The sequence below is a fragment of the Somniosus microcephalus genome, chromosome 2 (assembly GCF_052327205.1).
Source record: "Somniosus microcephalus isolate GS21.2 chromosome 2, FLI_Smic_1.0, whole genome shotgun sequence".
Lineage (NCBI taxonomy): Eukaryota > Metazoa > Chordata > Chondrichthyes > Squaliformes > Somniosidae > Somniosus > Somniosus microcephalus.
In genome coordinates, this window is record NC_140988.1 from 325,332,275 (window position 1) to 325,348,435 (window position 16,161).

At 44.8% G+C, this 16,161-nt stretch overlaps 1 protein-coding gene across 10 annotated transcripts in view; it reads left to right on the plus strand.

Annotated features, from left to right (window-relative positions):
- The window catches only part of tcf4 (transcription factor 4), a 679,628-nt gene that overhangs the window by 182,976 nt on the left and 480,491 nt on the right, over positions 1–16,161 (plus strand). For 6 of the 10 annotated variants that reach the window (XM_085974559.1, XM_085974567.1, XM_085974572.1 and 3 more), the window contains one exon: positions 6,080–6,141. The exons of the other annotated variants lie outside the window; for them this stretch is intronic. In XM_085974559.1, the coding sequence (XP_085830685.1) occupies positions 6,080–6,141 (62 nt within the window). The remainder of the gene's footprint in view (positions 1–6,079; positions 6,142–16,161) is intronic. 10 annotated transcript variants of the gene reach the window in all.

Consider the following 16,161-nt stretch of genomic DNA (forward strand, 5'->3'; position numbering starts at 1 on the left):
TCCCCATTGACTTCAGTTTTACTAGGGCTCCTTGGTGCCACACTCTTGTATAAAACACTGGTTCGGCCCCAACTGGAGTACTGTGTCCAATTCTGGGCACCACACTGAGGAAGGATATGAAGGCCTTAGAGAGGGCGCAGAAAAGATTTATGAGAATGATTCCAGAAATGAGGGACTTCAGTTATGTCGATAGATTGGAGAAGCTGGGGTTGTTCTCCGTGGAGCAGAGAAGATTGAGAGGAGATTTGATAGAGGTGTTCAAAATCACGAGGGGTCTGGACAGAATAGATAGAAAGAAACTGTTCCCATTGGCAGAAGGGTCAAGAACCAGAGGACATTTAAGGTAATTGGCAAAAGAACCAAAGGCGACGTAAGAAAAAACTTTTTTACGCAGCGAGTGGTTAAGATCTGGAATGCACTGCCTGAAAGGGTGGTGGAGGCAGACTCAATCTTCCCTTTCAAAAGGGAGTTGGATAAGTATCTGAAGGAAAGAAATTCTGTCATCTCGCCTGCAGCTGCCATCTATTGCAGCAACGTTGGTGCCCTTGGAAAAAAACACTCCTTGGTCCTCTGAATCCTTCCACGATCAGCCCCAACGCCATCATCACCAGACACACCAACGTCACCAACAAAATCACCAACCTTCTCCGACATCACCTGATGCTGCACAGGACACAGGGCATCATCCCCTGACAACATTGCTGCCTGGGAGGTCAGCGATGGCATCACCATGGCCAGATTTACTTCACTTGATGCTGTAAATCCTGGCTGCCACGTGATGCGCCAGGTTGACAACATCCCACACCAGCACCATGAAGCATCCCTTTAATGTCCAAACCATTCCATGCACACTCATCACTATAGTGGGGGGGGGGGGGGCGGGGCACCATCATGTCTCACCATTCACTGCAACTCACTAAACCACTTCCAAAGGTACGCACAGATCTGTCGAATAAGGTGAATTGTTGAAAATAAAGATTTCAATGTTTGACAGCACATTAACAGAAACTTCACATGAACAGAAACTTCACATGAACATTTGCTAAAACACCCAAGTGCCTACCCTTGTGTGTGGTTACTTGGTATGATTGCACTAGGATGAGTGTGAGGGGTGGCTAGTGAGATGGGGAAATGATATTGTAGATAGAGAGGGTTTGGTGGAGTTGCAAGGTAAGTTGGTGTGTGTAAGAATGTGCAGGAGTAGGGTATGGAAGGCAGAGTAATGGGGATGTGATGACTGGCACAGTAGGGTGAGGTTGATTGTGACATTGCAGTAACGTTTCGTGATCTACTGAGATCATTGAAAGGTTGGCGCCACTAGAGTCAGGCACTCCTGACGACATCCCTGCTTGTGTCCTCCTGTGCAATGTGCAACCAGACTGCGTTGATCTCCTGGGGAGGTCTCTACCACCCATGGGAAGGGAAGAGAATCTCCCTGCGTGCTGTGACTAAACATATGGAGGGAGTCATACGTGAGCCTGGGTGCAGACGTGCACCTTTGTGCAGAACACTGACAGCACACCTGTTCAAATCAATGTGGCCGTAGTCCCTTTAAGGAAACCGGCTAATAACGCGTCATTAAATTACTTCATCAGACCCGCTTCTTGTTAATTGGCCAGGAACCTCGCAGGGCGGGCTTAACAAGGCCAATCTATGGAAAATCTTTTTGAGAGAGCAGCTGCAGATGGGGGCAGGACTGGAACCCGCCATCCAGCTCTCCCGCCTCCGCAGGGAAATTCCAACCCAAAGTTTTTTTTAGAACTCTCTTGGAACCTTTTAGAAGTGTGAAGCGATGCATTTTGGAAGGAAAAATGATAGGCAATATGAATTAAATGGTACAACTTTAAAGGGGGTGCAGGAACAGAGAGAACATGGCGTTCACAAACACAAATCTTTGAAGGTGGCAGGACAAGTTGATAAAACTGTTTAAAAAAGCAGACAGGATCCTTGGATTTATAAATAGCGTCACAGAGTTCAAAAACAAGGAAGTTATGGTAAACCTTTATAAATCACTGGTTCGGCACAGCTAGAGCATTGTGTCCAATTCTAGGCACCACACTTTAGGAAGGATGTCGAGACTTTGGAGAAGGTGCAGAGAAGATTTTCCAGAATAATACCAGGAATGAGAGACTTCAGTCATGTGGAGAGACTAGAGAAGCTGGGATAGTTCTTAGAACAGAAAAGGTTATGGGGAGATTTGATAGAGGTGTTCAAAATTATGAGGTATTTGATAGAGGAGATAGGGAGAAACTGTTTCCACTGGCAGGAAGGTCGGTAACTAGAAGACACAGATTTAGGAAAATTGGCAAAAAATCCAGGGGGGGAATGAGAAGAATTTATTTTACGCAGTGAGTTGCTATGATCTGGAATGCAATGCTTGAGAAGGTGGTGGAAGCAGATTCAATAGTAACTTTCAAAAGGGAATTAGATATATACTTTAAAAGGAAAAAAAATGCAGAGCTATGGGGAAAGAGCAGGGCAGTGGGATTAATTGGATAGCTCTTTCAAAGAGATGGCACAGACACGATGGGCCGAATGGCCTCTTTCTGTGCTGTATGATTCTAACTCAAAATTGCAGGGCTATGGGGAAAGGACAGGGGAGTGGTTCTAGCTTTAGAGTCGGCATGGGCTCGACGGGCCGAATGGCTATCTTCCATGCTGCAACCATTCTATGATTCTATAAATGCTGCCTTGATGTCAAGGTCAGTCACTCTCCCCTCACATCTGGAATTCAGCTCTTGTGTCCATATTTGGACCAAGGCTGTAATGAGATCTGGAGCCTAGTGGTTCTGGCTAAACACAAACTGAGCATCGGTGAGCAGGTTATTAGTGAGTAAGTGTCGCTTGATTGCCCTGTTGGCGACACCTTCCATCACCTTGCTGATGATTGAGAGTAGGATGATGGGGTGGTATTTGGACAGGTTGGATTTGTCCTGCTTTTTGTGGACAGGACATACCTGGGCAATCTTGCACTTTATCAGCTAGATGCCAGTGTTGTCGCTGTATTGGAACTATTTAGCTAAGGGCACGACTAGTTCTGGAGCACAGGTCTTCAGCGCGACACCTGGGATATTGTTGGGCCCCATAAACTTTGCTGTGTCCAGTGCACTCAGCTGCTTCTTGATCTAATGTGAAGTGAATCAAATTGGCTGAAGACTGGCATCTGTGATGGTGGAAACCTCAGGAGGAGGTCGAGAGAATGAGCCACTCGGCACTTCTGGCTGAAGCTGGTTGCAAACACTTCAGATGTGTCTTTAGCACTGTGACTGAGCAGTGGATCCATGAATGTTTCTTGAAGTAATTTTGTGGCACATTGGAACCTCTGTTATTCACTTGCCCTCTGGCTAGGTAATGGAAATTGGTAGATAATTGAAAGTCCTGAATTTTGTAATATATAAATCTATATAGTGCCTTATCATGTCTGTCATGTATTTAAGCACATCACATACAATGAATTACTTTGAAGCATTGTTATTTAGGCAAACATGGAAACTGTTCGTGCACAGCAAGATGCCAAAAACAGCGATGAGATAAATGAACTTATTCATGATATTAGTTGGGAAAGTAATGTTGGCCATGACCACAGAGGAACATTCAACCCTTTTTCAAACAGTGCCTTTAATCTTTAACTTCACCCTGAACCACCAGAATAGGCAGACCAAACTTTGGTTTAATGACCAATCAAAGCATCTCTCGATAATGCGCCACTCCCTGTGTACTGCAGTGGAATGTCAACTTAGATTATGACCTCAAACCCATGATTCTGAGGTAGCCAAGCTAAACATTTACACATACATTGGTCTCGCATGTAAGAATGAACAAACTTGCATTTATGTAGCACTTTGCATGTTCTCAGGATGTCCCAAATTGCTTCAGAGCCAATGAACTACTTTTGGAGTATATTCACTATTATACTACAGCACATTATTGTGGCAGCCACCTTGCACAGAGCAAAGTCTAACAAACAGCAATGAAATAAATGACCAGTTAATCTGTTTAGATTGGTGTTGAATGTGGGATAAATATTGGCCATAAAATGTCCACCGCTCTTTTGAATAGTGCCATGGGATTTTTTCTGTCCACCTGAACAGACAGACAGGGCCTCATTTTTAACATCTCATCCAAAAGATGGCAGCTCACAATGCAGTACTGTACTGAAGTGTCAGCCTAGATTATGTTTTCAAGTCCTGGAGTGGCACTTGAACCTACAACTTTCTGATTCAAGCAAGAATGTGACCACTGAGCCAATCTGACACTGTATGGTACAACAATAGCCCAAAAACAATTCAATGATGAGAATTCCTCTGCATTACAAAAAATGTGCCTCTCCTCTCACCCTACCACCCCATTACTGTTTTACATTTTCTGTTTTTTGGCTATTTCCCCACTTCCTGGTTTTCTCTCCTCTTCCAATAGTGCTAACTCATAGAATCATACAGCACAGAAGGATGCCATTCTGGCTCTCTGAAAGAACTATCCAATTAGTCCCACTCTTTCCCCATAGCCCTGCAGAATTTTCATTTTCAGGTATATATCCAACTCATGCTGGAGTATGGTTCCAGGGATGCCGACAGCCCTCCATATCTTGCCCAGATCGATGCAGTGAGTATCAATTACAGATCACATCACAGCTTAGTCTGATCTGATCCTACCTGACATCCTTGCGTATAGTTCCCAGAGGGCAATATTGAAATCCTGTACTATCTGCTCTGAGTAATAAGATTGAAAATTCAAGAGCTGCTATGGGCATCAGTACATAACCTAGACAGACACTTTGACAATGCAGCACTCCTTCAGTACTACATCAGAGGTGCCATCTTTTGGATGAAATGTTAAACCTGATTAGGTTGACATAAAAGTCCCCATGGCACTATTGGAAAAAACAGGGGGGTTTCCTGTTATCCTGGTTAATATTACTCTTTCAACAAACACCGGCAAATATGAGAACAAAAAACGAAACACTGCAGATGCTAGAAATCTGAAACAAAAACAGAAAATGCTCAGCAGATCGGGCAATATCTGTGGCGCGAACGGAGGAATTGTTCCTTGAAAAGTAATCCATTGGTTGTAAGTACTTTGTGATATCTTGTGGATGATGACATACTTTATAAATGTAAGCTTTTTCTTACTTCATGCAAGTCTTCTGTTCTATTGCTGCTGACAAATATTACTCCAGTTTTCAAGTGATAATTTGAGAGAGATTTTCCCCTTTTTTCCTTCCCCTCCCTCCCTCCCCGCAATATTGGTTCCATGATGCTACACCCATGTGATGTGTCCCTTGTCTGAGTCCAATATATGTCATTATATGAATTTATTGCAAGAATTATTCACTGCTCTTGTGTAATTTGTATTCGATTTGTTGCTATACTCTGAATCTGCGTATCTGCTCTCTTTTGTTGCTAATTTTCTTTGCCAATGTCTCTCATCTCCTCTTGCTAGTTTATGGTTTCATGGCTGTGAGCGGTCTCTGGTATCTTGGCCAAGTGGTCATTACTATTGTGTGAGCTTTTACAGGATTGTCTGGTTATTCAACCATAAGAGATGTCACAGCTGGGATTGAGCCTGTTCTTCCCTATATTTCACATATGCATTCCAACTGAGGCCATTTGATACCTGGATTTCTGGCAGACTATCCTCTCTGCAACCAGGACCACTGAGCAAATTGCAATGCCCCTAATGTGACCCCAGATAAGACCAAAAACTCTCAACAAACTATGGATCAAACTTGGAATTTGTGATTTGTGTGACTTTCAGTGGTATCCCTTCACTGTTTATTTTGAAAATATTCTGAGTACAGAATATGGGTATGGGTAATTTCCAATCATTTATAAAAAATAAAAAAAATTAAAAAAATGTAAAGACATGCATCAAGCCATATCCGGGATGGTTTGAAGAATGAAGCCGAGTTCTAAAAGAATCATTAACCTAGCAAACTTTTCAGAAACCCATCTTTTCCATTCACTATTGCCTGAAGTATAAAATGGGACATTAATGGTCGTGGGAAGAAAGCTTTTGGGACATCTTTACATTCAGCACAACCCAGGAAGCTGATGGGGACATTTCTTTTTCTTGTATTTAGGTCTGGAAGACAGAACGAGCTCCGGATCCTGGGGAGCCGGGGGTCATCCTAGCCCATCCAGGGTAAGACACAGTATACTGGTTATTACAGAACTAAACTACAATTTGTTTGGCTACTTACTGCTATTGATAAATTGATTTTATTTAGAAGGATCTTGATGGAGGTCGAACTTTAAAGTTCACGCAATTAAAAATATAACTAGATGAGGATTTTGCAAATCTGTTGAGAATATTGTTCTAAATTTAGTGTTCATTTTAGTGTACCACTGTTGTCCCTAAGCGTGTATTGCATATTTGCATATTTGCTTTCATGCAGGGCAGTACAGGTGACCTCAAATTTCTCCCATCACTTGCATGACCAATACTTCATACTGGTGTTGCAGCTCAGAATGGTTTCTTGAAACTCAAGTTGAAGGACAACATTTATCATTGATGGGTGCTTTCTGTGGCCCAATGGACATAATTTCCCCAAACACATGGTCACCATAATATGTTATTGAAGTCCTAGTGACAACAATACATTACAACAACAACAACTTGCATTTATATAGAAACATAGAAACATAGAAGATAGGAGCAGGAGTAGGCCATTCGGCCCTTCGAGCCTGCTCTGCCATTCAATGAGATCATGGCTGATCATCCAAATTCAGTACCCTGTCCCTGCCTTCTCCCCATATCCCTTGATCCCTTTAGCCTTAAGAAATATATCCAACTCCTTGAATATATTTAATGACCTGGCCTCCACTGCCCTCTGTGGCAGAGAATTCCACAGGTTCACCACTCTCTCTGGGTGAAGAAATTCCTCCTCATTTCAGTACTAAATGGCTTACCCCTTATCCTTAGACTATGACCCCTGGTTCTGGACACCCCGGCCATCAGAAACATCCTTCCTGCATCTAGTCTGTCCAGGCCTGACAGAATGTTATAGGTTTCGATGAGATCCCCTCTCAATCTGCTAAACTCCAGTGAGTATAAGCCCAATCGACACAATCTCTCCTCATAACGTCATTCCTGCCATCCCAGGTATCAGCCTGGTGAATCTTCGCTGCACTCCTTCCGTGGCAAGAACGTCCTTCCTCAGATAAGGTGACCAAAACTGCACACAATACTCAAGGTGCGATCTCACCAAAGCCCTGTACAACTGTAGCAAGACATCCTTGTTCCTGTACTCAAACCCTCTTTTTAAATTAAAAAAAAAATATTCATTGATGGGATGTGGGCGTCGCTGGCTGGCTAGGCCTGCATTTAGTGCCCATCCCTAATTGCCCTTGAGAAGATGGCGGTGAGCCGCCTTCTTGAACTGCTGCAGTCCATATGGTGTAGGTACACCCACAATGCTGTTAGGAAGGGAGTTCCAGGGTTTTGGCCCAGCGACAGTGAAGGAACAGCGATACAGGTCCAAGTCAGGATGGTGTGTGATTGGAGGGGAACTTGTAGGTGGTGATGTTCCCATGCGTCTGCTGCCCTTGTCCTTTTAAGTGGTAGAGGTCGCGGGTTTGGAAGGTGCTGTTGAAGGAGCTTTGGCGAGTTGCTGCAGTGCATCTTGTAGATGGTACACACTGCAGCCACAGTGCGCCGGTGGTGGAGGGAGTGAATGTTGAAGGTGGTGGATGGAGTGCCAATCAAGTGGGCTGCTTTATCCTGAATGGTGTCGAGCTTCTTGAGTGTTGTTGGAGCTGCACTCATCCAGGCAAGTGGAGAGTATTCCATCACACTCCTGACTTGTGCCTTGTAGATGGTGGAAAGGCTTTGGGGAGTCAGGAGGTGAGACACTCACTGCAGAATTCCCAGCCTCTGGCCTGCTCTTGTAGCCACAGTATTTACATGGCTGGTCCAGTTCAGTTTCTGATCAATGGTATCCCCCAGGATGTTGATAGTGGGGGATTCAGCGATGGTAATGCCATTGAATGTCAAGGGGAGATGGTTAGAGTCTTGCTTGTTGGAGATGGTCATTGCCTGGCACTTGTGTGGTGCGAATGTTACTTGCCACTTGTCAGCCCAAGTCTGAATGTTGTCCAGGTCTTGCTGCATATGGACACGGACTGCGTCAGTATCTGACGAGTCTCGAATGGTGCTGAACAGTGTGCAATCATCAGCGAACATCCCCACTTCTGACCTTATGATGGAGGGAAGGTCATTGATGAAACAGCTGAAGATGGTTGGGCCTAGGACACTGCCCTGAGGAACTCCTGCAGTGATGTCATGTGATTGAGATGAATGACCTCCAACAACCACAGCCAACTTCCTTTGTGCTAGGCATGATTCCAACCAATGGAGAGTTTCCCCCTTGATTCCCATTGACTTCAGTTTTGCTAGGGATCCTTGATGCCACACTCGATCAAATGCTGCCTTGATGTCAAGGGCAGTCACTCTCACCTCACCTCTTGAGTTCAGCTCTTTTGTCCATGTTTGCTATGAAGGCCAACATACCATTTGCCTTCTTAACCGCCTGCTGCACCTGCAAACTTACCTTCAGCGACTGGTGCACAAGAACACCCAAATCTCTTTGCACTTCCATTTCTCCCAATCTATTGCCATTCAAAAAATAATCTGCCTTCCTGTTTTTGCCACCAAAGTGGATAACCTCATATTTATCCACATTATAGTGCATTTGCCATGTTTCTGCCCAATCACCCAACCTATCGAAATCGTACTGGAGTTTCACGACATCCTCCTCACAGCATACCCTCCCACCCAGCTTTGTGTCGTCTGCAAATTTGGAGATATTACATCCAATTCCCTTGTCCAGATCATTAATATATATTGTGAACAGCTGGGGTCCTAGTACCGATCCTTGCGGTACCCCACTAGTCACTGCCTGCCACTCGGAAAACGACCCGTTTATTCCAACTCTTTGCTTTCTGTCCGCCAACCAGTTCTCTATCCAAGTCAATACCTTGCCCCCAATCCCATGTGCTTTAATTTTGCACGCTAATCTCTTATGTGGGACATTATCGAAAGCCTTCTGAAAGTCCAAATACACCACATCCACTGGTTCTCCCTTATCTATTTTACCAGTTACATCCTCAAAAAATTCCAGTAGATTAGTCAAGCATGATTTAACTTTTGTAAATCCATGTTGACTTTGTCCGATCCTGTCACTGCTTTCCAAGTGCTCTGCTATTACATCTTTTATGATGGACTCTAGCATTTTCCCCACTACCGATGTCAGGCTTATAATTCCCCGCTTTTTCTCTACCACCTTTTTTGAATAGTGGGGTAACATTAGCTACCCTCCAATCCATGGGTACTGCTCCAGAGTCTATTGAGTTCTGGAAGATGACCAGCAATGCATCTACTATTTCTATATCGCACCTTTAATGTAGGAAAAGGTCCCACGGCACTTTACAGAAGCGTAATCAGGCAAAAATTGACACCAAGCCAAAGAAGCAGACCTTACGAGGTGATTGAAAGCTTGGCCAAAGAGGTAAGTTTTAAGGAATGTCTTAAAGATAGAAAGATTTAGGGAGGGATTTCCAAAGCTTCGGGCCTAGACATCTGAAGGCATGGCCACCAATGGTGGGGCGAAGGAAGCGGTGGATGCATAGGAGGCCAGAGTTGGAGGAACATGGGGCCGGATTTTGCAGGGGATCAGCGGACGCAATCGGTGGTGGGTCAGGTGGGAAAGTTTTTTTTTCCCCAGCGGGTCAGGACCCCGCTGTGAACCCACCGCCACACGCCTTTCCTTGATGTCGGGTCTGTCAGTGCTGAGCAGACCAGACACTCGGTGGCGGGTTCACAGCGGGGAACCCAATTCAGGTAATTAGTGGCTTGTTTAGAGCCACTTAAGAATGAATTTCCACTCACCACCTGTATTTGACAGCTCGTCCACGCTGGTCGTGGACAACGTCTGTCAAGCTGAGGTAGGAGTTCAGTGGCCATTGAATCAGCTGTTGAGTTGACCACTTCAAATGTACAGTAAAAGCTCCGAACTTGCAGAGATATCTTCCCTCAGCCACAAACTCTTCCTCACTACATTTCCACAACAGGTTCACCATGCTGCAAGTCTTTACACAAGTCTCCATCCAGTCTGACCGCATTACCTCTCTCACCATTGACAGATCGCTTCTGTCATCTCTACTTCACCTGCCATTTATTCCATCAACAGGGGTGTCCTTTATATTCTCTCACCTTGATCCTCAGAATCCCACCACGATCAGCCCCCACACCAGCATCACCATCAACCTTCTCCGCAATCACCTGATGCTGCACAGGACAGAGGACATCAGCACCTGACCACATTGCTGCCCGGGAGGCCAGCGATGGCCTCATCGTGGCCAGATTTACTTTATTTGACGCTGTACACCCTGGTTGCCACATGATGCGCCAGGTTGGCACCACCCCACACCAACACCATAAAGCATCCCTACAATGCCCACGCCATTCCTTTCACACTCATGACCATAGTGGGGGGGTACAGTTATGTCTCACCATTCACTGCAACTCGGTAAACCACTTCCAAAGGTGCACACAAATCTGTCCAAGAACACACAGTGTTGAAAATAAAGATTTCAATGTTTGACAGCACATTAACAGAAACTTTACATGAACATTGCATAAAACACCCAAGTGCCTACTCTTGTGTGTTGTTGGTATGATTGGACTATGTAGGATTCGCAAAAATCCATGAAATACAGTATACGGGTAGGGCCCCTGAAGTGGCCACATTGTGAGAACACAGAATGGAGTTGGCAGTTCTCATGGCCCAGTTCAAAAGGACACACACACAGTACCTAACAGCAGTTTGAGTCATCATCGATTAGAAGAATCCAGAACCTTACTGTTTTTGATATTGTAATGTGGTTACAGCAGTAAACAAAACTATTAGCACCTGGAGGTGCGCTAATCGCTGGCAGAGCGGTAACCGATCTCAGAAACCGCTGAGCACACACAAACGGAGGGACACTAAACGGATTCCCATTATGGCAAAGCGGTAACCGATCTCAGAAACTGCTGAGCACACACAAACGAAGGGACACTAATCGGATTCCCATTAGTTCGATTTGCGAGCAGTTAAAATTAATGTGCTTGCTTTTGTTAAAGCAACCTTAAAAAAGGAAAACGGTTGATTTGGCGCCAAGATTAGGGCCAGAAAAGAGTATAACCGTTCAGGTAAATCGTCAGCAAGCCAGTCTAAGATTCGACCAGAGTAAGGAAGACTCCTCCGGAGACGGTTCACACCGTGAAGTCCAAGTCCAGTTACCATCAGGAGTTCGAGGACCGTGCGGAACAGAAAACGGCTCGAGGATTTCGGAGGACTTCCAAAGTTTGTACAGGAGAGCGAGTCCAGGAGCCGGTCCCATAAGGAAGGTCGGAGGTCCCGGACGACACCAAGTAACAGGGTCCAGGAGCCGGTCCCATAAGGAAGATCGGAAATTCCAGACGTAACAAGAAGTGCCAAGGTCCAGAAGGGTTTTGAAATTCTGGTGAGCATAAAGGCCCAACTCTACCTAACTGACATAATTGAGGTATATTCAGTAACGGGAGGGTTTGTAACGTTAAGGGTATTTGTAAGTCAGGAGTGTGATTTATCCCTCGATGTGTCCGTGCGCTTCCCTCACCCCCGCTTTTAGCTTATTGCTATTTTAGAACTGTTTATATGCTTTAAAGTTATTTTTCTCAGTGTATAATTCAGTCCTCTGTGAGAAACGTTACTTTTCGTCTGCATTTATTCTTGCCATTTTTCTCTGTGTACATTCTCTTTCAAAAATAAAGATTGTTTTTGATTTAAAACTCAATCTGTCTCATCTGACCATTTGTCTTCCGAGTCACGAGTTGGGCCAACACACAAAGGTTGTCTGGCAATAAGCCCAGTGTCTAGAACTGTGAGGGGGGAGCGCTTCGAAACCGCTCACGAGTAGTGCGAAAATCAAAACCGATTTAGCACACCATAAGCTCGTTAAAACGACCCCTTACAACTAGGATGAGGGTGAGTGTAATGGGTGGCTAGTGAGATGGGGATGTGATAATGTAGTTAGAGAGGGATGGGTGGAGGTGCAAGATAAATTGGTGTAAGGATGTGCAGGAGTAGGGTAGGGAAGGCAGAGTGATGGGGATGTGATGAGATGAGGTTAAGTGTGGCTTTGTATTAACGTTTCGTGATCTATGAGATAATTGAAATGTTTGTGGCACTGCATCCAGGTCCTCCTGACCACGTCCCTGCTTGTGCCCACTTGTGCAATGTGCAACCAGGCTGTGTTGATCTCTTGGGGAGGTCTCTTCCGCCCATGGGAAGGGAAGAGGACCTCCGTGTGCTCTGACTCCCTCCATAAGCATATGGAGCGAGTCATGGAAGAGGCTAGGTGTAGTCGTGCACCTCTGTGCAGTGCTTGTCAGTGTTTGCAGCACCTCAATGCTGTAGAACACTGACAGCACAAATATCAAAATCAATTTGGGCATGGTCCCTTTAAGGAAACTGGCTGATGACGCGTCATCAAATGACATCACCAGACCGGCTTCCTCTAATTGGCCGGGAAAAGTGCTGGGCGGGCTTAACAAGCCCAATCGGGAAATTCATTTCAGAGGCCGGGTTGGAGACAGCAGCGAGGTTGGGACCTGCCACTGAAGTCGCCCGCCGAGGTTTGTTAAATCCCGGCCCACCAAGGTTAGTTAAATCCCGGCCATAGAGCTCTTGGTGGGTTATAGGTCTGGTGGAGGTTACAGAGAAAGGGAGAGGTGAGGGATTTGAACATCAGGATGAAAATTTTAAATTTATGGCATTGGGAGATGGTGAGCCAGTGTAGGTTAGCGAACATGGGTGATGGGCAAGCGGGACTTTGTACGGATTATGATACGGGCAGAAAGAGTTTTGGATGAGCTTAAGTTTATGGAGGGTGGAGGATGGAAGACTGGTCAGGAGAGCATTGGAATTGTCGAGTCTGGAGGTGACAGAGGCATGGATGACGGTTTCCGCAGTAGACGTGCTGAGGCAAGGGCAATATTATGGAATTGGAAGTAGGCGGTCTTTGTGATGGAGAGGTTATGGGATCGGAGGATCAGCTCTGGGTCAAATCAGATGCTGAGGCTGAGGATGACAAGGAAGCATTTGGTTTCAAACTGAGTCAGTGGCCGGGGAGGGAGATGAAATTGGTGGTGAGCGTACAAAGTTTGTGGCGGGAACTGAAGATGATGATTTCAGTCTTCCCAATTAGTAATTGAAAGAAATTGCAGCTCATTCAGGAGTGGATGCCAGACAAGCAGGCTCACAATACCAAGGCAGTGGGGAGGTCAATTGGGATGGTGGAAAGGAAGAGCCGGAGGTCATCACTGTAAATGTGGAACCTGAAGACATGTGTTTGGATGATGTCGTCGAGGAAGGGTCCAAGAATAGATCCTTGGGGGACTCCAGAGGTAAAAGTGCGAAGGTGAAAAATGAAGCCATTACCGGAGAAGCTGTGGCTACAATCGGATAGGTTAGAGTGGACCGTGATGGCAGTCCCACTGAGCTGGACAACGGAGGAGAGGCATGGAAGAGGATGGTGTGGTCAACAGTGTCAAAGGCTGCAGACATGTCAAGGAGGATGTGGAGGGATAATGTATCATGGTCATGTCACAGGATATAATTTGTGACTTTGATTAGGGCCATTTCAGTGGTGAGCTGCCTTCTTGAACTCTGCAGCCCATGTGGTGTAGGTACTCCCACACTGCTGTTAGGTAGGGTGTTCCAGGATTTTGACCCAGGATTTCGATGCAGGATCGGCGATATAGTAAGTCAGGATGGCGTGTGACTTGAAGGGGAACTTGGAGGTGGTGGTGTTCCCATGCGCCTGCTGTCCTTGTCCTTCTAGGTGGAAGAGGTCGCGGGTTTGGGAGGTGCTGTCGAAGAAGCCTTGGCGAGTTGCTGCAGTGCATCTTGTAGATGGTACACACTGCAGCCACGGTGTGCCGGTGGTGGAGGGAGTGAATGATTAAGGTGGTGGATGGGGTGCCAAACTGTTTGGAGAGATTCAAACATGGAGCTGTGGCAAAGATGGGCATGGATTTGAGAGGAGACAACATGTTCAAGGACTTTGGAGGAGAAAAGGAGATTGGAGATGGGGCAGTAGTTTGCAATTACAGTTTTTGAGGCCCTTAACCTTTGTTTAGCAATCAAAACGCTGTTAAAACCCAGTTACACCTAATCCCTTTGGGTCTAACTTTTAGTGGAGAATTTAATGGCGTAATTATTCCGGAAGTGCCAAAGTTTTTGTAAGTTTCAATGATTTATGAGATTTCACTGATTGCCGGCTCTAGTGGGGGTGGGGATGGGGGGTGTTTGGGGATGTGGGGTGGGGGGTGCACAGCGCAGCCAATTTCGGAGTTGTCATTGACGGATCGCAACTTTGAGATTTCCCAAATCCCAAGGTTGCTGTCTGTTTCAAAGGCGGTATGATGGTGTACACTGACAGTTCCCCATCATACCGACCGCAAATTCATGGCCACCTCGTCTAATCTCGCTCTCTTACAAACTGCCCTTTAATATTCCACTTTTTCAAACGTCTAATGTAATTCACTTTTAAAACAGTTTATAGATTTTGTTTCAATCATAGTTTGTGACAGGAAATTCCGTATTCTAACTGCCACCTGTGCAGAATAAAATTCTAACCTCCTTTAGTTCTTTTTGTCTTCATTAAATTTGTGTACTCCTGTTGCTATCCTTCTTTGCATTTGTATTTCCTCATGCTGGACAGCATCCTTGTGAATCTGCATTGAACCCTCTCTAATGACTGTATTCTTCCCTATAATGTGGAACCCAATACTGCACACAGTAATCTAACGGAGGTCTTTAATAGGTGCATTGCTACTTTTGGTTTTATCACAAGAGGTATAAAATTTAAGAGTTCCTTTACCTTTTTTTCACAGCGTTACAAGCTGAGGTGCTGCTTTTACCCTCAATACTAATACTCTTCCACAGCATCGAGCCTACTTCGATTCAGTCTATAATAATTGCTGTTAATTTTTTTAAGCAAAATGTTATCACGTCATACTTAATGACGATGAATTCCATCTTGCACTTTTTAGCCCATTCTCCCATCATAGCAATGTCCTGCTGCAGCTTCCTTTTGGTCTTCTAAAGAATTAACCATACCTTCTATTTTGGTCTAATCTGCAAATTTTGACACCACTTCCTCTTGGCCTATATTCAAACTATTGATATTCAATGAACAGAAGTGACCACAGCATTGAACCTTGTAGGGCACCACTATCCACTTTCAACTACTCTGGAGGGGAAAAAATGCCCTTAACTCCTACCTTTCTGCCTTCTAACCGATTTTTAATCCTGTTTGCTATCCTCTTACCTAATTCTATACCTTAATCCTCTTTAGTAAGCTCCCATGTAGTACTTTGTCACAGGCTTTTCTAAAGTCCATGGTCACCACATTAACCGCATTTCTTCCAGCTACCATGTTTGTTACCTCCTCAAAAATTCTATGAATTTTGTCGAGCACGGTCATCCCTTTTGAAATTTGTGTTGGCTACTTGTAACTATTTTCTCCTTTTTATCTTGATAAATGGTAATTTCATCCTTGGTTAAAGACTTAAAATTTTCCCTATGACAGGTGTTAAGCTAACTGGCCTGGAAGTATTTGAGTTAGCTCTGTCTCCCTTTTAAAAAATGAGTACTACATTTTCCATTCTACAGTCCTTCGGCACACATGCACTCAATGGAGTCCTGCAATATAATTTCTCGGGTCTCTGCAGCTTCTGCTATCTGGATCCTAGGATGTAGCCTGTCTTGACCTGGTATTTGTCTTCCTTTAACCTAACTAACCTATCTAAATACTCCATTTAATCCAACTGCAGATTTCCTCTTCCATTTCCTTTCCACATTATGCAGGTCTGCAATACACCTTTAGTAATGCAACACTCCCTTTTTTATCTTTGCGTTCCAACCAGATTGACTCTGTCTGTACCCCTTCCTTGTCTGCATCAACTCTCTCCAACAGTGTTCTTTTACCAATGTTCCCAGTACTTGTCCTTTCTTATCTTTTCTGTCCCTCCTAAATATATTAGATCCCAATATTTTTATTTTCCATTCTTGTCAAGTTTACAGCCAGGTTTCATTTATTGCCATTAAGTCTGGAACTCCCTATAAAATAATTG